The 23,834-nt window shown below is 39.8% G+C and overlaps 1 protein-coding gene and 1 long non-coding RNA gene across 4 annotated transcripts; one reads left to right on the forward strand and one right to left on the reverse strand.

The window, feature by feature from the left end:
* Positions 1-8,587: 8,587 nt before the first annotated feature.
* On the reverse strand, positions 8,588-11,620 carry LOC112847702 (uncharacterized). Its single transcript, XR_003221429.1, has 3 exons — positions 10,509-11,620; positions 8,897-9,116; positions 8,588-8,813 (listed from the first exon to the last, which is right to left on the reverse strand). It is a non-coding gene; the product is annotated as an uncharacterized LOC112847702 (long non-coding RNA).
* A 4,356-nt stretch (positions 11,621-15,976) lies between these two features.
* On the forward strand, positions 15,977-23,676 carry LOC100693128 (bone morphogenetic protein 2-B). 3 transcript variants are annotated; one of them, XM_019362149.2, is made up of 7 exons: positions 15,977-16,114; positions 18,492-18,545; positions 19,265-19,572; positions 19,788-19,927; positions 20,183-20,299; positions 20,503-20,692; positions 22,305-23,676. In XM_019362149.2, coding segments are annotated over exons 2-7 (1,164 nt in total). In that variant the 5' UTR covers positions 15,977-16,114; positions 18,492-18,543; the 3' UTR covers positions 22,712-23,676. The 3 variants fall into 3 exon arrangements, with proteins under 3 accessions (XP_019217694.1, XP_019217695.1, XP_013128043.1); XM_019362150.2 differs by lacking the exon at positions 18,492-18,545; XM_013272589.3 differs by lacking the exons at positions 15,977-16,114; positions 18,492-18,545 and adding an exon at positions 18,764-18,886.
* The last annotated feature ends 158 nt before the right edge of the window (positions 23,677-23,834 follow it).

Consider the following 23,834-nt stretch of genomic DNA (forward strand, 5'->3'; position numbering starts at 1 on the left):
GTGCATCGGCCACTAGAGGACCCTCATAAAGTCTGTTTCTGATTGTTTGGTCAGAGCCATTCACACCAATGGCCTGCTGGAGATCATTTTGTAGCTCTAGCAGTGGTTGTTCTGTTCCTTCTTACACAAAGGAGCAGATAGCTGTCCTGCTGATGGGTTAAGGACCTTCTACAATCCAGTCCAGCTCTCCCAGAGTAACTGTCTGTCTCCTGGAATCTCCTCTATGCTCCTGAGATGCTGTAGGGAGACTTGGAAAATCTCCTGGCATAGGCAAGTACTGATGTGCCCTCCTGGAGGAGTTGGACTACCTGTGCAGCCTCTGCAGGGTCCAGGTATTGCCTCATGCTCAAACACAAAACTAGTGAAAAAACAGTAGAAAAGATGAGGGTGGAAGAATGTCAGTGGCCTCCACCTGGAAAACCATTCCCGTTTTGAGGGTTTTGTCATTATTGTCCATCACCTCTATATACAGCTTACAAGCAGAAACCTTTCTGACTGAAAGCAAATAAGTTCCTGGTTTTTTTTAGCTTTGGGCTGCATTTCAGTCAGTTGTGAAGACGCAGCCACCTCATAGATCTTATTGTAGGCTTGACCACGTTTTCTAAATGTTTTAATAAGTCCCAACGATCGTCACTCATCAGAGTTTTGACGGAGGCAAAGGAAAATCTGGGCTGCTCAGCAGTTGTGAATGGTGATAAACATTCCTACAATCTAATTATCCATTAAAGGAGAAATCAAATGGCAGTAGCTGCTCCCAGCCAGGCCTCACGCCTCGCTCCCCGCACATGCATGTCTACGTGTGTGCGTATGTGTGTGTTTCTATAAAAACTGGGGCTGGCAGGGGCAAAAGATTTTTTTGGTCATTAATTAAACGTAATTACAGTCAAACCAAACTGTTATCAGCTTCTTCTCAAACAAGCAGTTTGGTTGAAACTCGAGCTCCTTTTCTGCATTTGGCTTGATCGCACCCACTCGCACTTTATATAAACACTTTATAAATCCTTCCAACTGCAAGTGTCTACACACACACACACACAGTATCTTCTAGGTCCAAGCAATTGAGGCACTTATTTATAAATGAGGCCTGTCTCAGATTGTTCATGGAGGCTTTGCAACAAAACCACAATCTGCCTAAAGCGAGAAGCCAAAGAGGTAAAGAGCTTTGGCGAGTGGCTTTTCTTTCTTCTTTCTGGGTTTTTTTTCAAGCTTTGTTTCCAACGAGAAAAACTTCCATGAAAGTAATATTGTCTCGCAAGTTCTCCTTTCATTTTATCATTTAAACAGACTGGAATTTTCTGCAGTATATGCTGAAGATCTGAGTCGGTACTCTTAAGTTTTATTTGTTTCTTTGGTGTGTTTTTACAATACCAAAAATAATGCTTCAAACGCACATATTTATTTCTAATGAAATGGAACTAATAGAAGGGCATTTCTGATCTGGCTGACCTCGTAAAGGAGGATTACTTTTTTAGTTTGAAGACAGTTTCGGAGACAAGAGCCATGCATGAACTTTGCCAGTGTGAGGGAGGGATGGAGATGAGAGACTGCAGAGCTTTTGGCGCGTAAACGTTGCACCGGTCGACCAGAGTCCCATTAGGAACTCAGCACTACAATGGAGAAAGAAGAGGAGGGTGATGATGAAAAATGGATGTATGTGCTGGATGAATTCCATATGCCGCTCTCCTCTCAGACAAGAGCAACAGGCTCAGGATCAGGTTCCCCATCCCAAATCCCAATCCTAGACCATCAGTGTGAAAGCAGGAAAACTGACCACAATTAGAATCTAGGGTTTCTTTATCCTCTGCCATCAGGCTTTTATGTATTTTATTCATACAGAGAGTGCTACAATGTTAATGATTTTGCTCAAGTACAGCGTGACACTACATTTTGAGATCGCTAGACTGGTGATCCAGATGTCTGGAGGGCTAGGTTTTTCAAATAAAAGGATTAGTAGCTCAGTTCACTGTTATTCATTATGTTGTATTGCAGTGTATGACAGTATCATAATCTATATTTCTTCAGCAATGTACTTGGATTTATATTGCTGATATAAGTGCAGAAAAATACATATAATTTATTATTACATAGATTAGTTTTCAGGAATTATAATCGATCCCAGTTACTACTCTGTTACCTCATGGTTGCTCGGATGTTGTGCACTGCTGTTATTTGATAGAGTGGGCCTGACTATCCTTGGGTAAGATAGTGAACCCCAAAGTGCTTCTAATGGTGAGTACTTTGCATGGCATCAGTAACTGAACCTCTGTGATTTAAAGGCCCTGTCCAGGTACAGTCCATGGTTTGCTATTGAGTGGTCCAGACTGTGCGCACTGCATTCAGCCATTTGTGCTGCACTACAGGAGAAGTGTAGTACAATGGCTACACTGCACTATGTGTTATATCTGACATATCTTAGAGCCTCCTACAAAATTAACAAGCTCATGCTCAGAGCTTGATGGAAGCTGGTTAAATAATTGCTGTAATATCTGCCAGTACTGCGTTTCAGTATAAAGCCTTCTGAGGTGGCTTTTGGTGTGATCTGGCATACTTAGATGCATTTTAACTGAATAAAATTCATGTTAAAACTTGCAAATGATGAAAAAAGTAAGAAAACAATACTCCAACTTTTCTTTGTTGAAGCAAATATACTGACTTTTTTTTAATATTAAAATTTTTCTCATTTTTTAATATATACTGTTTGTCAGACAATGATTATGAGCTGAAAACTAATTTGTGGTTATTATAAACTATTGTATAAGCATTTATCTGTAAAAGTATTTCTTGCTGATTTCCTTTAATGCAGCTAAGCAAATCTGTGATATAGACATCACATGGCTACCTAGCTTGGTTAGCGAGGTGCATCTATTTTCTGCTGTGATATGAAATATAATGCTAGCTTTGGCTAATGAAAAATAGATTTAAACCAAGCTGACCCCCAACGGTGTCTGTTAGTGCAACTGAATGCAGAACAAGATTAAATAGTATATATTTTTCCCTCAAAGTAACCAAGCCCCTAATTATGCATAATGTTCAGACTTTATTAAACTTAAACGGATTACTGATTTATATTTTTTTTAATTATCCGAAACTGTAATGAATATAAAAGTTATCTTTAAAAAGCTGCATTTATTTCTGTCAATTTGGGTCTTTTAACATGGAGTCTCTGTGGACATTGCCTTACTTGTAGACCAAGCCTTTCGTGCCCATTAAAAACTGCAGTTTTTGGCACCCTCACTCTAGCTTCATTTTGTGCCCCTAGAAGTTGTAGCGTGGAAATATCATAATATATTCTTTGTATATTTGTTATAATCGATCGTTTTAAGCAGTTTATTAGCGTTTTCAATGTTATCATGGATTTACACTTAGGGAAATGTGGGAAACAGAACCTGTTCTGCTTACAGGGGAGATAAAACTGAAGCATGAGTTATAATTGTACACTTGTGGCTGCATTTCATTCAGCTGTTTCCATGGCATCATGACAGTGAAGTTGAACAGATTATTGCAGACCGTCCTGACACCTGGAACATCAAAACACCAAAATTTCTTTTACTATAAATTGTAAAATTCATTGTCCAATTCCAAAGTAATGGAAATTGCCCGAGCACTCCAAGTTAGCTGATTGATACTCCCTAAAATGTAACAGCAATAATAAATATTTTTTAACCATGTTACGTATCACGCACACATACACACACACATATATATATATAAGTTTCAGTGAGTGTGGCTTTGGGCTGTAGCCCTGAGACCGCTGAAAGACACAAATGGAGTAGCTTTTTTTTCCTCCCATGTTTTTCCTCCGACTAGAGTCTCAGACGTCGCTGCGCTGCGGTAAAGAAAATGGAAAGAACAAATTGAAGCAGATAGGCATAGGTCCAGTTTTTCCTCGCACCATTTGTGATCAGCATTTCTCAAACCAGTGACCAGTTTATGCAAATAAAGAACACAAAAAAGGGAGCAGGAGATGTGTGGCTCAGATAGCAGGCCTCAGTAATAATGGGCTGGTAGCATGATGTATGAGCCAATTTAAATAACATAAACTCCCTCGCTTCATCTGGAAACTTGAGACAAACACACACACAGACAGACACACACAGATACATATACATTGTCTATAACAGCCAAGTATACACATAAAACAGCACATATTACATTAACAAACAAACATTACCCTTTGCATTACTCCATGTGCTCGGTTCCCTGGAGCCACGGGAGCCCGAGCTACAACAACTGGGCTACTTCAGTCTATTTGGCCAGTCTAGCTTAATCTACATCAGTCGAGCTTCTGGAGCCACAAGATGTTGGCACTCAGTGAAAAACAGCATGAGAGAGAAGTGCAGACATTTACCTCCTGCTAACTGTTCAATCAGCACGTTCATTCTTCTATTTCTCTGAATTATGTGTCTTCATCTGCTATACTGCTACTACTCCCTTACAGAGTGTAATTACTCAGTTTACATTCACAGCTGCATTTATTCTTTTCTGGGACATTTCTGCTCCGATGTGTCTCAGAAAGAAGAAACTGAAAACATATTGTCCCAAACTGATGCCTGCTTATAAATTTCTCAGACGAGGGGTCAAAGTAGATTCAGGAATTTTGTCTGTGTCTGACACACCAATCTGTTAATAACTCATCAAAGTACTTTTTTGTTCTGTTTTAGTTTACTAGCTAGGTAGTGAGCTCTGCTGTGTTTAGTTGTTAACTGTGCCCACAGTTTAACGTGTGGGTTTCTTAGAGCATTTTTACTGGAAATAAAACAATGAATCAATCCAGACTAAAACCTTTGCAGAGCAGCAGGAACGTGCAAAGGCATCATATAATCTCTAGTGTATTTCTCATGGTGATCAACCAGAATCACATTGCTGTCATTTTACCCACTATTTGTGTATTATTTGTTTGGATAATGGCTGATTTGGATAAAGAAATGGGCAAGCATAAGGATTTGGGTTTGACAAGGGTCAAACTGTGATGGTAAGATGATCAGGTCAGAGCATCTCTAAAACTTTCATGGAGTGTTCCCGGTCTGCAGTGGTTAGTATTTATCAAAAGTGGTCCAAGGAAGGAAAAGCGATGAAGCAGTGATGGGGTCGTTGAAGACCAATCATGGGCATCGGAACAGAACTGGGAACACCTGGCACCAGGATGCACTGTGGGAAGAAAGCGAGCTGACGGAAGTAGTTTGATGCTTTGGGGAATCTTCTGTTGGGCAACCTTGGGTCCTGCCTTCCATGTGGATATTATTTTGAGACGTACCACCTACCTAAGCATTGTTGCAGACCACACAACCCTTTGACGGAAATGGTATTACAGTACCTATTGGCTGTGGTTTCTTTTAGCAGCATAATGCTCACTGCCATAAAGCAATAATGGTTCAGGAATGGTTTGAGGAGCACAACAAGAAGTGTGAGGTGTTGACTTGACCTCCAAATTCCCCAGATATCAATCCAATCGAGCATCTGTGGGATGTGCTGGACAAACAAGTCAGATCCATGGAGGTCTTACAACTTACATGACTTGAAGTATTTGTTGCTGACAAGTTAATGCCGATACCACAGCACATGTCAGGGGTCTAGTGAAGACTGTGTTTCAACAGATCAGGGCAGTTTTGGTAGCAAAGGTGGACCAACACAATGTTAGGCAAGGGGTTGTGATGTTGTGCATGATTGGTGTATCTTATCTTGTTACTAGAACACAATTATGAGCTCCTGACTTCATTAAACCCAATCACAGTTAAAATTTACTGTTCTGATGGAAAAGTTTTACACTGGTCCAAAATGAAGTAGTTGTGGTTCACATGCAATTTAATTGTCACCTGACATTTGGCACGTGTGTTTTAAAATACTGCCATTTATGAATTAATTTAAGTGCACCTCCTGTCAAGTAAATGCTCTCTTTAAGGTCTTAGACTCTGCTAGTGTTTGGCCCAATGAGACCCTATTAATTTGTTGTTGTTGTTGTTTTTAAATACCAGTAATGTGGTTAGGCTCTGACCATTTTAATACTTTGGTTGTTTCCTTTGTGTTTGTTTTTGTGATAAATGCTGTGACAAACTGCATTGAGTTTTTTTTTTCTTTTTATGGAGATAAGAAACACGGTAGTGAATGTAAAAAGTGCCAGTTTGGTCCAGCCTGTGCTATTTGACCATGAGGGAAACTTGGAGTGCAGAAAAACAGTAAGCGATTAGCAACGAACATTGTAGACTAAATAAAAAACAAAGATCTGTCCTTTTAACACACGGGGCAGACACACTTATGCAATCAAATATAAATGTATTTTTACCAGCAAACATTCTCTCTTATTCACACACAGACACATAAAAACCATGCAGGTGGCCGACCATGATAACAAACAGCATAATTAGGAGCAGGTGAATGTTATAAAGCACTTTCTACTTCAAATTCGAGATGAACACGGAGTAAAAAGGGAAACGAGTATGTTTCAGCGATTAGGAATAATATCTAAACCGCCACGATTTACCAGATGAAGTAGCGTCTGGCTGGCTTAATGACAGAAAGGTGAGGTCGCCACGGCGAATGAGAGGGAAATGGGGTGTAGGAGAAAAAAACAAGAAAATAAAATTGGTCCTCAGCCTCATGCAATAGCCAACCACCGCCTCTGCAGCTTGATCTAAGATTAAATGTTTTCTATGTTTCTCCAAATTAAATCTGTAATGTGAATGAGATGAAAGATTGAATTCAGATATTGGATTAGCAACCTCGTGAACAGAAAGCTAAAGGCTGTGCAGTAACATCACAGTTAAAGATTTTTAGAGTTTGACATTTTAGGAATTTTAAGGACATGTTGTAATGTTCCATGAGTAGATCCATACTACTGTCTTGCTTGGATAAGAAATCGAGATAAGAAATCTTGGCCAAAGGCACGATCTTTCTAGTTTTGCTTCTGTACACCATCTCAGCGGATTTTAAATCAAACAAACTGTGAATGAAGTGCAGATGTTCTGCTTTAATTAAAAGGCTTTTATGAGATAAAAATTTCATTATAGCCATTTTTATAGATGGTACCCTCATTTTCAGACACTCAAAATTAAACTGGACAAATTAACACAAGGATTGTTTTTACTTGGGTGAAAATCTGTTGCAGTCAACATGTCAATTGAAGAATATCCGATTTCTTTGCTTTGAGAAAAGCTTAGGTTGCATTTGCAGTATGTTTTGGCTCATTAACCATTTGCACTGTAAAGCTCTGTTTTGCTGCTTTTGGCTGATTGGGAGTATAATCTGAGTATAGCCCTGTACACTTTAGAATCCATCCTGCTGCTTCTGTCAGCAGTCACATCATCAGTCAACACTAGTGATGCAGATACACATTGTTTTTCTTGGCCATGGAAAAAATTCTGTCCTCATCCACCTTAGTTGTCTCCTGTGAACTTTCAGGTCTTTTATTTTTGCTGAGTTGAACAAGAAGTTTGTGTTTGGTCAATTATTTCTTTGTTGTAACAATGCTTCTTGGCAATAAACCTTATACAGCTGGAAATCCTGTTTATTTCCCTTATTGACTCCTGTTTGATATTGTTTATTGGGGTGGATGATTAAAGTCTGAAGAAACAAGACATACTGGCAGTTTAACAAGTAATTCAATTAACAAACAGGGGCATCAGTAGCATGTGGAAGAGCCATACACACCCACAACAGCCCAACGCCTCCTCCTTATGCAGGTTACAAACTGAACTGCATTACATTCTTCAACCAGCATTTGTTGCAAGTCAGCCAGTGTCATTGGTCAATCAGGTATAAACAGCACACCCTAGCTGATCCCACAAGTGTTTAATTGGGTTAAGATCAGGACAGCAGACAGACCATCCAGTCCCAGTTTGAAGGTTGTCTCTAATAAATCCCATTCTTTGGGATAAGAGTTGACATCTTGGAGGATAGAGGTAGGTTATAGAGCAGGGGTGGGCAATCTCAGTCTACGAGGGCCGGTGTCCCTGCAGGTTTTAGATCTCACCTTGGGTCAACACACCTGAATCACATGATTAGTTTGTTACCAGGCCTCTGGAGAACTTCAAGACATGTTGAGGAGCTAATTTAGCCATTTAAATCAGCTGTGTTGGTTCGAGGACATCTAAAACCTGCAGGGACACCGGCCCTCGTGGACTGAGATTGCCCACCCCTGTTCTAGAGTGTGGATATATGGAATTGCCACTGGTTGCAGAATCTCACCTTGATATTACCTCTAATGATGACAAGCCTTATATATCAGATCCTGGAAACAACATCCAAGAGTGCAGTCCTAGAAACAAAAAAGATACCGCGCAGGACTCTCAACCTCCCAGGCCTCTGGTAGAGGACCCGAGGGATAGAGGCCATAGAGAAAGCCTTGCTTATCTCAGCAACAAATTGCATTCAGCATATCTTTTAGATCCTTTTCCACTGGCCTGCTTGCGATCTAGACCTGTCATCCATCAAAACATATTATGACTTGCAAAATACTACAAAAGAAGGCCCAAAACTCGCAACAAGCTGAAATTATATATCAAACGAAACACTTTGCTTTTCAACCTATTACCTTGGTTCTAATATAATGAAATTTTGATGTAAGTTTCTTTTTTACCACCTTGTTGGAAGCGTAGTGAACAATATTTATTTGCACAAAAACACGAAGTCACAAAGTCAACAAGACTGTGAACGATAAACTAAGATTTACTAGAGCTGTGAGATTAATAATAAACTATGACTAAAAGCAAACTCGATTACAGAGAACATAAGAGAAACTAAATTCACTAAGTTAATGTTAAACTCAGGGACCTGGGGAAGAGCATGGGCTTCAGGAAATGCAACAGGGAGTCAGTACACTGCAAAGAGAGGAGAAAAGATTTAGTGGCTGAGCCCATGTGATCCGGAGGGGAAGAATCAAAGCTCATTTCTTTAATCTTACAGTTTGCAGGTGGAGAACTGGCAAAAGGGGGGTCGAGAGGTCCGGGGTGAGGCAGCCGGGTTCCAGGGCAGGGAATCCGTGGAGTGCAATGACTGTGGGCGGAGGGCTGGCAGGTGAGTAGTGCGGACTGAAGCTGTGAGGGACTGAACTGCCAAAACGAACCAGCAACCAGATGAAAGTGAGCATTGTCAGAGATGGAACACGAAAGACGGCTGAATGGCTGCAGAGAAAAACACAAGGTCATTTGCATTCTATGGAAATCTACCACCCAGAGGTGGAAACAGCAATTCGGATGATGACTCCAGCACTCACCCAGACCATGACAGAAATGCTACTATAACCAACCAAGTCAAAGTAAAACTACAAAACAAAAAGAGGAAGGGCGTGTATGGCAGTGAAGTTAAAACCTACATGCCATTACTTTTAGGTGGCATGCAGAACAGGTTTAATCTGTAAGGAAGTTGACGTGTTAGCATATCATGTGACACGCTAGTGAAAAACTAAAGTGAAAGTATTTTAGAAGAAGCTTAATATGGAGCACAGACAGATACACAGGTGGTAAGACAATATTTACATGGTTGTTTCAGTGTTAACTTCAACTTCATATATATATATATATATATATATACATACATACATACATATTTCTATACATAGGTTTTGTTGAATCTGTTAGTGGCAGCAGTAAAATTATGGTGATTTATACTTCTGAAAATAACAAAGCGTTTCACATAATCTTTATATTGCTGAAATCTAGTTTGAATAACATGGATACTTGTAAACTATAATGAAAACAAGAATAGTTTTAAGAGACACATAAGACTAATCTACTTTATTTTAGAACATCTTGATTTTTGCATCAATGATGAGTCTCTACTCTTAGTTGCTTAATCAAAATATTCTCCGATTCATCTTACTAACAGTCACGCTTTGTTGTAGTCACAACATGACAACTTGTGCAAACAAGACAAGAAAGGTTCCATGATGTTAGTGACACACATGCTGTGTATCATTCACTGGATTAGTATTTATTAGTACTGTTTTGGTATTATTAGTAGTAGTATTCGCAGCCGTAGTAGTAGTATCAGTATTAGGTACTTGTGGATTTTTTGTTTTATTTTTCAGACTACCAACAGCAAGGACTGTGACACAGCCTTTCTTGTTTGTGTGCTTCTTTTTGTAGTGTTTCCATATTTGTTGGATTTGGTCAAAAGGTGCTGAAAGGTTAAAGAGGAACAATGACCAATAGACTACCTGCTTGTGTGTCTATTCCATTAAGCAAACTGTGTGAAGCTGCCAGGGCATTTCTTAAAAACTGTAATCAATTTGAAGAAAGAACACAAGCCATTGGCCAAGAACTTCAAGAGCTATCTGATGAATATAAAAAGATGGAAACTGAAACTAGATGGAAAAATCGGACTGGGGAAGCCCTTAAAGGACTGGGATATTTAGTGGCTTTGTCTACAGCGGTTGGAGTAGGACATTCAGTTTCACATGGAGGAGGGGAAAAAGCGCTCGCTGCGGGAGGTTTAGTCTTACTTTCATTATCTGCTGCTGCAGTCAAAACTGGAGACTCAACTGCTTGGAATGCAAATGTAAAGAAGTCACTCACAGAGCAGGACATGATGAAAAGTTTGAAAGCTTTGGTTGAAGAATTCATGACCATTATTGGAGCACAGAAGACCATCCTGGATGATATCGTCACATTCTCGGATGAACTGAATGAAAACTCCTCCTTTGTAAGAACAGCATCTGGAGCACAAGCAAAAACAACTCTTTCAGACATTGAAAAGTTTCAGGGACTTCGAAATGAAATAAACGAACTGACAGAGGATGTAAAGGCCGCACATCTTATAGCTGAGTCAGCCCTGCAGTGTGAGAAAACTCTCGCTGAGCTTTTAAAAATGAGGAATGAACTCAAAGATTTTGAACAAAATTAGTATGAAGTACTTTACCTTTTTTCACTTTTTTGACTGGGGAACTTCAATGTTCAGTACATGCAGTTGATGAGTGTGCAAGACTATGACTAAGACAATATGCAAAGATCAGTCTCATGATATAACGGGTCAATCTATAAAGCAGCTGCTTAAAGTACAAGAACAATTGCAACTTAATATCGTACCTAAAATTATTATAAACTGTTATTTTTAAACTGTTTATTTCAATTTTTGTTACAGAAGCAAGGTTCTACTGTTAATTTCAATCATCTGTACGAACAAAGAAAAAACCTGAAAGAAAAAGAAATAATGAAGTATGTACGACATAAACACCCATGCATTGCTGATGACGCCATCTTTTTAATCTTAAGGTTTTCAAACTGCAGGTCTGAAGTCTAGTTCATGAAAAGCTCTTTACTCTTTCCTAGTCTTTCCTATCCCTCAAAAGAAATCTAAATTAGCACTGGAAATTAACACTGATTGGACAGCCTACTGGCCTTTAAAACACTTGCTGAAAGGCAGAACTTATTAGCATTGAGGCATTCAGACGAATGTTGACTTCACCACCAGATCACATATATGCACAGAATGGTAAATAATGGTTCTTAGTGGTGTAGATAGTGATGCTTATTTGTGCTCAGTCAATAACGCATTCACTGACGTACTATGTTGTTCTACACCTTGTCTTGCTGTAATCAGCAGTTACTTTTCTTGGTGTCTCTTTACTGCAATAAAACAAATAAACTTTATCTGAAAAAACAATAACTGTGAGCATATCCCAAAAGCTCCTTTGGGTCAGGGACCTGTTTCATCAAAGTAATTTTCAACCTGACATCTACTTCACTCACAAACTGCAGATATACCTTCTACTTCTTTAATGTTTCCTTTCTGTCTCTTTAGAAATGTAACTAATTAAAAATTTCAATATTTCATGTTGCAAATTCAAGGAGACAGGCCCTAAGGTTATGTCCGTATCACAGTGGTTCAGTGGGTAGTGCCATCAACTCACACTGAGGTTATTGTAAGCACAATATCAGTTTTAGTAACAACTGTTCACCTACTTAGTAATATATAGAAAACCAACACATTTATGACCCACACTGACTCTACATAAGGCCACTCTTGCAGCCATACTGATTACTCATGATTAGGCTAATCAGGGATCAGATGAAAGCTGTGCCAGCTCTGGTGATGATCATTATCATATGTGAAATATTGCTTCTTCTTTTTTTTCTTTTCTGCATTTGTGTAAGATGAAGTGTAAAGACAGATACTTTTTGGGAAAGGGCATTTTCTATTAAAGGGGCTGCAATTCATACCATCACAAATCACATATAAATGACAACATTAGTTATGGAGAGAATGAACACCCTGAAAAGGACAGCTAGCTGTACTTGTTTGTGGTCACGGGCAATATGGATACACTTTTCAAAATAAAAAAGAAGAGAAAGAAAGAAAAAACATCAGATTGTAGCAGAGTTCGACATCCTTGTCATGTGTTTCCACTTGTGCTGTGACTGTATTCCTCTTCATTAGTCAGTCAAACAGAGTTGCAGCAGCATTGGGAAGCAAATGCCTTCCATGTGTCTCTAATTGCCTCAGTAGAGGTATTTAACACAAGGTGAAGCCATTAACACATGGACACACTTGTCAGATGTGGAGCCAGGCGGCTCTGGGTGAAAGAGGAGACAACAGCACATAAAAGCTAATGCAAAATCCACAATGTCCATCTAAGGAACCTGAGTGATTGCTCGCCACAATGCTGTGCATCAATTCAGGGCAATTCAGGAAAAGCAAATATAAGAGTGAAGCACTACATTTGTTTGTTTATCCACTGCAACCTAAGACTTTGATGAGCCTGAAAAAGTTAAATCTGAAACCAAAGAAATTTTTTTCAATAAGTTTCTTTAAAAAAAAATTGTGTTCTTGTAAAATCATATCTAAACTTTAAAAAATCGTGTATGAAACCATGCACCCATATTTTCACCTCATGTAAACAAAGCGCATGGTTTACCATGTTTTAGGTAATAGCTCCATCTGGTGTTTAACTGGAAACACTGCATCATCCAGGAAAACAACTGATTATATATAAGAAGAACCTGTAAACTCGAGATTAAAGTGTGAATTATCAGAGTAAAGTAAACGTGATCAGTCTTGAATACATAGTAGCACGGGGGTAAAAATTAAAAGTGTAAAGGTCGTTCAGTTTAATTCATTTTCATGGTACTGATACTGTGCTGGTTAAAGGGGACACAGAGCTGCTGTACCTTTGTTTAGTCACTCACTTTAATATGATACTGATGAAATAGTTTACTGAAGGAGGGTTTGGCTTTTAGAGATACAGGACAACAGAAGATTTCATAGCTGAGGAAGTTTGTTTCTATAGCAATGTAGGGAAATCACATCACAAACTGTAGGACTGCCCCAGGGAATGTTGGTATGTTGGAACGTACGGATAACACAGTGGGAGATTATTATAACTCCTGTAAATTGATGGCTTTGTCATCATTTTTGCTGCCAGCAGGGGGCAGTGTCCACAGACCCTCCATAAACAGACAGTAGCTTCACTCTGCAATGAACTGAAGTTGACTGCCGTCTGTCTCTTGACTGTACAGTTTTGTGACAAAAGTTATAACATAGAAGTTGATATATCCACTGGTCGGCATGTTTATTAAAGTTAAAAATGTTTTTTGTGTGAAGAAATTGTATAAATATGTGGTTTGGTGTGAAAGGTGGATTTGCTTTTGACTAAAGGCTGTGATGGTTCCATATTGGATACTGGCTCCTGAACGGGCTCAAAATATCCAACGTGAGAACAGGACACTGATCAGCATTTGTTGGAGAGTCTGATTAAATACTGCAGTTAGATTCCAGTCAGTGCTTGACAGCCTCGGATGTTCTCTGTCACCACTTCTTTCACACCTGTCTCTCGAAGAGCTTCTCTAGAGACACCTGCAGTGATACAAAGCACATCATGGTCCTTCAGCAGCCTTCCCATAGGCAAACAAAAAGACAACAAGACATAGACTGCAGTGACCAAATCCCGGCTGAATATCTGAGCAAACACACTTTGGCATGTCCATGAACACAAGATCCTTCCTCACCAATTATCTTGACATACAACCATACTGGGAAAGTGCCGCAAAGTAGAGGCTTTCCTCACACAGGGTGGGTACAGCTTTGTACCAAAATGTTGCCACATAGGAACCAACAAAGTCAGCAAGATCCACCCTGAAATTTTGAAACAGCTTGGATCCAGACACCTGCAGCATTGTGAACTGGTATGGCTTTTTCCTTGACAGGGACCATGCTTAAATTTGAACCACTTGATCAAAGCCTGTGACTACATACAGCAGCAACCAAGGTCTCCCCATAACAGCGATGAGGCTGATTTTATAGCACATCTGAGTTCCATAGGAATAGTGCATGTTGATCTCAAAGACATGGACTGCCATTACTGCCTCCTTAAATTCAAAGTTACTGACATTAGTCTGGCATGTCCCATCTCTTCAGTGATTCCTGGTGTCTGTATGGAAACTGTTTGAAGCATGGCACCAGAGGTTATGCTCCACATTTCATTTAATGAACCCACTGATATGTGGTCTCTGGGCCCTGGTAGCTGTGTAGCTGGCTCTACCAGCTCTAACCTGGAAATATGGATTATCGTCTCTTCAAGTTCATCAGACGACTGACTTTGGTACTAATACTGAATACTGTATTAAAGAAGAGCACATAGGACCAAAACCTATTTTTGGTTTTGTGGTTTCTCATCAGGTTTCCTGCTGGTAAACAAAAAGACCACACAACATTGACTTCAGTGTCCATCATCTGGCTGTATACCTGAATACTGCACTGATTACACTGTCTTACTGTTTTACTATTAGTATTTCAATTAAGCCGAGAACAAGGCGCCAGGCATCTGCACCACCCGACAATTAGGTTTAAGTCATGTTAAATAAAACAATAAGCATCATCCATCCTGACATGTTGTTTTTGATTCTTCAAAAAAACATGCAAGGGCCTTGACAACTGGCCTGTAGAAACTGAACTGTCACTTATAAAGTTAGATGATTTGGGGTACACAAATAATTCTCTAGTGTTGTAATATTGTCGGTTCCTTAACTTAAAATTTAAAATGCCTTGAGGTAACTGCTGTTAGGATTTGCCGCTAGTAGTAATTATACATGTCACAGCAATCTGCATATCACACTTTGCACAATGATGCCAAAAATTAAATGCAAACTGTAATACTTCCACACAATGCTTTGCTAGTTCTTTTAAACTGCATATGATTATGAGGTATTTTATAGCAGAAAACACTTATGATAAGATTCTACATGATAATATTATAGGAAGATTATATAAAAATATTCAAAGAGATACGTCAGATGTGATACAATTATATCACATAGATGTCAAAAAACTCTGAAATGCCAAAGAGAGACTGCTTATCTTTTAGATCTCTTCTCACCAGTACATTGCTAACATAGGTGGTTAATATATAGGCCCTGTCCACGTACACAGGTGCTTTTGAAACTTTAACTGTTTCTGCTCTTCATGCACACATATACCACATTTTAGATCGCTGAAAACAAAGTTTTTGGAAAAATTCCTTACAGTGTATAAATTTTAACAAACTCCATTTCTGTGTTTACATGTGGACAAGGAAAATACAAGAACAGTTGTCTTGCAATGATTTGGCATCAGACTGTGTTATTGTGGCTTTAAATTATTTCTTTGAATTGTTCTTTTTCCAGATTTGAACGATTGTATAACACGTTTCTTTAATGACTTTAAAAACAAGAATTGGGTGAAGAAGTTTACATTTATTTTTGATTTTCTCTAAGCCACAGAATGCTAAGTGTACGACAGTTTCTCTGGACAGAATTGGCAGAATTCATTTAAACTGTTGGGGTTTGCGGTATGGACCCTGCTTTTAAGCAGTCCAGAAGACTCCAAAATAATTAGTTCAAACAACTGCACATAAGTATATGTTATTCTGATGTGTCACTACTTTGCCAAAGTCGGTAAGAAGAACAGGAGAGGTTTTGATTTAGTTTTCTCCCTCTGCCAAGTGTCTGATCCACACTCCCGTCCAGTAGGTGGCGATAATGAATCTTTAAACTTCTTTGCTAAAGTACAAGCAGACCCAAAAGAAGACGAAGGAGAAGGCTTGGAAACCTTACAATCATTTTTGACAGTTACCAATCAGCCAACAGCTGGTTAGCTTAGTTTAGCACTGCAAGACTGGAGAAGGGGGCACAGCTGATTTTGTCCAAAGGTAACAAAATTCACCTGTAAACATAGGAAAGGCTCACAAAACAGTATGTCTCACTGCTTTAGTGCTACCAAAACAAAGATTTTTAAGGTTGTTATACATTCCAAGTAATTCCTTGAGCAGGACTAATGATTTTATTTAGGCTTGTCCTCATCATGAAGGTGCCAAAAGGCAGCAGAAACTTCAAAAGAAGTCACTGCTGCAGGCCAAGAAACAGAAACACAACTTCTGTTAAACTACAGAGGCTTTTGTTTGCACCAGAGCAAATGGTGTGAAGGTTATGTAATGTTTGGTCACAAAGCCCAGCCCAGTGGCTGTCCTGGAGGCCTGTTTCAGACTGAGCCTGGTTACCTGTTTTCACCTGACTTTAGGCAAAACTAGCTGGAGTTTCAAATTCAAATGTCAGATATCAGAATTTGCTCTAGTCTGCAAATCTAAGACAGGAACATGAAGTCCAGATGTCAAAATAAGGTCTTTAGCCTCATCTATCAGGAACAAACAAATGGTGGAAATGCAAAACAGATAATTTATATCAGTGCTGAACATTTTTCATGATCAACAAGGTTTGCATTTACTTCACTGAAAAGATGGCTTTGTGCTGATGAGATTATTTTTTTATAAAATATTTCTTTGTGTGATCTTTCCTGAACTGCTTATGAGAATATCCGCCTTCGCAGAAGTTTTAGAGAGGGGACTTTTTCTTGGGCATTCAGCACTCAGTACACGGTTCTCTACCCTCACAGTACAGAGAAGTGGTTTCCATAGTTCCTTGTTTAGTGGAAATTTTAAAGCAATTTATCTTTTTTTCTTCTTCCTCCTCCTTAAGTTTATTAATAGCATTTGAATAGTTCAATTAACTGTTGTTTCCAAATTATGTTGGGATTCTGTGTAAAATGCAGATTAAAACAGAATTCAATCGTTTGAAAATAATTTAAATGAAATGTTTAACTGAAAATATTACAAAGAAAACAGAAGCTAGATCACAGGAGTTACAGCAGTTAGTCTACCAATCAGAAGCTTGAATGGGTCAATCGATGGTCCCTCAAAGTCTGTATATCGACGACATACAGACAACTGATCGAAAAGCCAAACCAATGATTATTCCGAGTAAGTAAGAAGAAAGACATAAAGGCATAATGAGGCTTGTAGTAGAAAGTGCCTTCAGTATGCAATTAGAATAGAAAACCAGTACCAGTTCATTTTCCATGTTCAGATCATGTAGTCGTGTGTCGTTGTTTTTTTTTTCTTTTAGTGATGTTAAGCCAACATTCGTACTATTATAGGAGAGGATTTTTCCCACGAGGGGAAATTAAAAAAAATTACCCTGACTTTTTTATTTTCCAAAGACTTGAAGGGGAAAAAGTCGAAGTTCTTTCTCTACTCTTTTATGCATTTTGTCTTTTTTCCACTTATCATCTTGTTTATTTATTTTTTTAAATTCTCAGAATATAGTGTTTTTTTTCTTGATCACGCTGATCACTCCATCTTCTCCTGTGCTGGAGACACAGCAAATATGAGCCTCATTTTTTGAGGGTGATTTTTGATTGGTCAGACCACAGGCCAGTTGATCTTGATCCCAGAGAAGATGATAGTTTTGCGGAGTCTTATTTGTATGTCTGTATTGTTTTAAATTGCATCTGTGACTGTGGAGAAAAACTGACTTTAATGACCTTTCTTTGAAATTTTAAGCTTACAGCCGTTGCTCCTATTACACCTCCCTAACTTACATTCTGAAAGATTGAGCTTCTCTGGGAGGCTCTTTTAATACTATCCTGCTCCCTTTAGGGCTCGCCACAGAGCATCATCTGCCTCCATCTCACCCTAGCATTCTTTTCTGTCACACCAGCCCTCTCCATATGCTCCTTCACTACATCCACAAATACTCCCTCAGATATTCCTCTTTTCCTCCTGCCTGGCAGCTCAATATTCAGCATCCCTTGTCCAATATGTCGACTAACCCTCCTCTACACATGTCCAAACCATCTCAACCTTGCCGCTCTAACCCTCTGATGTATATATATTTCCAGTCCTGTCTATTCTGGTCACTCCCAATCAAAATCTGAGCATCTTCACCATTGTCTTCATCTTCCACCTCACATTTTTTGTCAGTGCTGCCATCTCCAAGCTAGTAATGAACGAATTAGTTATGCAATCGACAGCTTTTCAATCATGTTTATTGCATTCAGGTTTATTCACATTTTACACACCAGTCTAGCCCTTTGGAAACAAGGTTGTATATCCAAACATGAATTTTGCCTTTTTATTGAAAGCAGCTCAAAAAGAACTTAAAGCAGTTGAGTTAAATCCAAGTCTTGTTTCAGTAAATCCAATCATTTGATCCTCTTTGTTTCCAGTGTTTATTGCTTTTGTCTGTTTTCAGGCTTATCTGACTGGATGGCTACTCAGTGATACGTTTTCTTTCATGGTCTTAAATGTGAGTAATGAGGGGGGGATCATCATTCCCGTGTAATGGTAGTAGATTTGATTAACAATGGGAGAGGAGATTGAGCTATCGATCAGCGTGACGAACCCGAGAGTTTGATCCCTTTTGTTGTACTTGATTGATCAGAGGTCAGCTGGGATTCGCCCTAATTGAGGAATAAACACGTCACGCTGTTAACTCTGAGTCACTGTCCAAACACTGGCAGAGTTTTTTGTGAAAACGCGCGTTAACAGGCAGCTTTTGAAAACGCGCTTCATTTGCGTCACGGCTCGGTTGTTCGTTTGCTCTCCAGCGACTGGCCTCATACTGATAACGCATGATGTGGGACAAAGGTGACAAAACATCATGATCGGATAATTTTATTTGGTCCAGCGAATAAAACGGTGGCACCGAAGGGCGAGTGGTGTAATACTAAAGACGTGAAAGTTATTCTCTTGAATACATTTGAACTTATTTTAACACATGCGGTCAAATCTGTCGTAAAACGTGCATTACAGCATGTCTGAATTAACTTTTCAAATGAACAGAGTGGCTTGTAAACTACAGTAAACCGGACAAATTAGTGGTGTTTATTTTTCTTTACAGCTGGTTCTCTGCTCGTTTCCACCCTTTTGTGTATTTGTTTTTTTGTCATCAGTCATCGTCCAATCACCTCTTACTGTTTGCTAAATACAAGGACACCCCGTCATTTATCACCTACCCTCCCACAGGTGTAGAGCTCAGTCCAGTCTGGAGATGACGGCACGAGCTCCGCGCCTCTGCCTCCTCGCTCTCCTGCTAAGATGCGTCACCCCGCTGGCGATCCCGCAGGACCGTTTGGACGCCACGAAAATGGCCAGGCAGAAGCTGGATCGTCTCTTCTATCTTAAGGATATCCCCAGACCAGCGGTGGCTCCTCAGAAGAAGGCTCCTCAGTTTATGCTGGATCTTTTTAACGCGGTTTCCGTCACGGATGGGACCCCGAAAAGCCAGACGGACATTCTGGAAGGAAACACGGTGCGGAGTTTCAGCGATAAAGGTGAGAAGCAACAGTAACGGCTGTTCCGCGAGAATATCTTCCAATGAGTTTGCATCTGGAGCGCATATGAGTAGTAGTAGTGTGCATATGAGTGCGTAAAGACGCAATAACGCACGATTGCGCAGGGCTATGTGTCTGTTTAACAGCCTTCTCTTTATCAGTGTATGGTTTCATCATTTCTCTAAATATGTTTATGATTATTTTGTCATCTGCAGGGCAACCTGGAGAGAGTTTTCACTTCTTCAACTTGTCATCTTTCGGCAGAGATGAAAGAATGATCAAAGCGCAGTTCCGCTGGTTCCGAAAGAAAAGGAAGTTTTATCCCGGAAGGTTTCACACGCCTCATTTCTACAAGGTAAATGCGTCTTGTTTGTTTGCTTTTAAAGGCATATCATTTTCACATTTTTTTCTTATATTGTACAGGAAACAAAAAACGCTGGTTCGTATTTGTGGCAATGTTTTAGAGCACTGACGCTAAGTGCACTCACCCGTTTTCTTTGTCTGCGAGCGTTTGATAATCGTGGGCCTTTAACAGGAATTTTTGAAAACAAATAGTGATAGTTTCTGTTTGTTGTTGGTGGTGGGTTTTCCCTGTTTTTTTTTTCTCCAGGTGGCTCTCTATGAGGTGCTGGAGAACCTCGTGAAGCCATGGCGAGGAAACCTCATCACCTCCAGATTGGTTCCCCTGTACACACAAGGATGGGAAGTCTTCGATGTCACTCAAATGGTAACAAAATCCATAACTTAATTTTCTTTGTTTAAAATGAATGTTTGAGGCTTGTTGTGAGAAAATAATTCCTTTTGATATGTTTTGTCTTTGGTCATTACTGCAAAGCTCAGATGATCAATTCCAAATAAAAACGTCTCATAATGATGACGATCATAGTTTGTGTTAGATTGGAGTGATGATGTGCTTGTTTTAAATGTCAGGTATCCAAGTGGATCCAGAACAGTCAGGAGGGCAACGGCATCTTGGTGGTGACTACACTTCCTTCCGGTAACTGGATGGAGTCGGTGTTGCATTCATCTAAACAGAATGTAGAGCTGACAGACACAAGCGCCTACCTGGTCATATTCTCACACGATAAACAGACGGGAGCATCGAACCAGTCATACTTTGGTAAGGTGGTGAGAGTGATGTGAGCATGGTGCACAGTGTGACACATCCGCTGTTATAACAGTCATTGGTGTAGGCAGGCAAGATGTTTTTGCCATTTTTAACTTAATAAGAACTTCTAAGCAAATTGCAAGTGGAATATTTGGACTCCTGCACCTCGTCTGGGCTTTGGTTTCATGCTTGGTGTCCAGGAGGCTTGGGCTAAACAAGTCTCGGGGCAGATGAGCAGCATGAAAGAACAAAAAAAGTGAGGCATCTACACATTCTTATGCTAGTCTGCTTAGCACCAGTTGACCGATCAATACAGTTTGTTCACTGAACCCGTCTCTTGACTGTGGCTGTTCATGTGGATCCCAGACGACTGGGTCTAATCCTCGGCAGTTTAGTTTTCTGCAGTGGTCAGTATCTATCAAAAGTGGTCCAAAGAAGGAACAGTGATGAAGCAGCGACAGGGCCATGAGAAGCCAAGGCTCACTGATGCACGTGGGGAGTGAAGGTTAGCCTGTCTGGTCGATCCATCAGATGAGCTACTGGAGCTCAAATTGCTGAAAAATGTAATGCTGGTTCTGGCCATGCTGACCCCTGTCCACTGTCAAAAGCACTAACAATGGGCATGCAAGCATCAGAATTGGACTATGGAGCAATGGAAGAAGGTGGCCTGGTCTGATGAATCACATTTTTTTGACATGATATGGATGGCAGGGTGCATGTATCTCTTACCTCAGGAACCCTATGCTCTATGGGAAGAAGGGAACCCGGCATAGGCAATGTGATGCTTTGTTCTGCTGAGAAGCCTTAGTTTCTGCCATCTATGTGGATGTTACCTTGACTGTACCACCTACTTAAGAATTGTTGGAGACCATGTACACCCTTTCATGGAAACAGTATTCCCTGTTTGCTGTGGTTTCTTTCAGCAGGATAATGCACCTTGGGTCAAAGCAATAATGGATCAGGAATGGTTTGAGGAGCACAACAACAAGTTTGAGGTGTTGACTTTGCCTCAAAATTACCCAGATATGAATCCAATTGTGTATGTGTGAGATGTGCTGGACAAACTAGTCTGAACTATGGAGGCCACACCTCCATGCTTACAGGACTTAAAAGGATCTGTTGCTAACATTTTGGTGCCGATACCACAGCACACCTTCAGGGGTCTAGTGGAGTCCATGTCTCAATGGGTCAGTCTGTTTTGGTAGCAAAAGCGGGACTGACTCAATATTAGGCAGGTGGTCATACTGTAATGTGTGATTGGTCTATTTAATCCTAATAAGCAGGTCCTGTCGCTCTGCACAGTACAACTGCACAGCTTGTGCTCTCTTAAAGTTGTGCCTTGCTCAACAAGCTTAGCATTAGCCAACATCCACACAGCAACTTCTATACAGCAGTCTATGCTTGCAACATAGAGGAGAAACAACAACAGTGCTGCAGGAGGAATGTTGTCTGTTTCACTTTTTTCCTTGTCTGTTCCATACTGCAGCTTTAAGAGATTTGTGTTTTGCCACATGGGTTTTAAAAGTTGATATTTTTGTATTTAACAAATTGTACATGCCTAAAATTAAAATACTTGGAAAAAATGTAAAAATGGTCATAATTTTCTATCCTACTCTCATCACAGGACAAACCCAACCTGAACCGGGTGCCCCCGAGCACCGCAGCAGAAGGCCTCGTGCATCTTCGAGTGTCGTGCCCCTCGACAGCTCCCAGCACTGCCAGCGCATTTCTCTGTTTGTTGACTTCGAGGAGATCGGCTGGTCGGGCTGGATCATCTCTCCCCGTGGATACAATGCCTATCACTGTACGGGCTCCTGTCCATTCCCACTGGGGGTAGGCGTCAGGGCGACCAACCACGCCACAGTGCGTTCTATCATGCACGCGCTCAAGGTTGCTAGCGATGAGGTGGAAGCGCCCTGCTGCGTGCCGGACACGCTCCAGTCTATGAGTCTGTTGTATTTTGATGATGAGGAGAACGTGGTTTTAAAGCAGTATGACGACATGATGGCGTTAAGCTGTGGTTGTCATTAGCTGCTTGTGTGTCTCCTGGATTCTTTAACACTGGTTAACACATGGGCATGAAACAGTAAGAGTTAAGTTTCTGTGTTTTTGCTGGTATTCACTTAGGCAATGAAAGAGCTATTTCATAGCTACTCGTCACTAATCCTTTGACAATGCAAGTCCAATGACCTACAGTTGTTCTCCATTTTTAAATATTGTTTATATAGTTTATATTGTGGCCCAAAGGCCCACTTCAGGTTCTTCTTCTGGAGTGTAATTTGAATGTTTCTGTGACACTGATATGTCCATGGTGCTGAGCAAGCCCATGTGGTCTGTCCTGCAAAATAATTACTTTTTATTTGGAATTAACTTTTACTGTCTCTCAGCGTTACTGTGGTAGCTGCCACTAAAATGCTCAAAAATTACAATTAAAGGTGATGATTTCAAGTATTCATTGTTTTAGTTCAGAAGTGCATCAAATTAAAGCTGTTTTTACATTTAAGCAAAGAACTACTCCAACATTTTTAAAGTAACTTAATTTCTTAATTGGCTATTTAAAAAAAAATATATATATATTTGGATAAATTGATTGGTTGAAAATGATTTCCGGGGACTATTATTTATTAACTGCCGCAAAGATACATATCAATGTTTTACAAGGGGATTTGGACTGAGTAATGAGTCAGTGTTGAATGTTTTTTTTATATATTTTTTTCAAAACACAAATACAAAAATTTAAAAAAAAGTGTGATGTACAAAAAAAAGCTCTGGATGTTGATTTCAAGGCAAAAAAAAAATAAAAAATATGCAAGTTGTTACAACCTGGTTCTGTAATGTTAGAAACAATGTTACATGTTTGTGTTTTATTAAAGGCAGGGGGCCTATGCTGAATGAACTGGGGAAAATTAAAAGACCCTGCATTGTATTTTCAAGTTCTTATTGTATCATATTAGAGCACACAGGAAATAAAAGAAGCACACGAGTGCCCAGAAACATTCTTGATCATTGTTCGTTGTCTTTCCATAATTTGGTCAGCAGGCTGGTAGGAAAGAGGTGAAGCTGGAAACTGCTAATGTGCTTAAAAAGAATACAAACTAATATTTGATGCTGTATTTAATAAAACAGTTTTAAAGACAACTGCAGTGGTTTTAAA

This window comes from Oreochromis niloticus, linkage group LG8 (assembly GCF_001858045.2).
Source record: "Oreochromis niloticus isolate F11D_XX linkage group LG8, O_niloticus_UMD_NMBU, whole genome shotgun sequence".
In the NCBI taxonomy this organism is placed as follows: Eukaryota; Metazoa; Chordata; class Actinopteri; order Cichliformes; family Cichlidae; genus Oreochromis; species Oreochromis niloticus.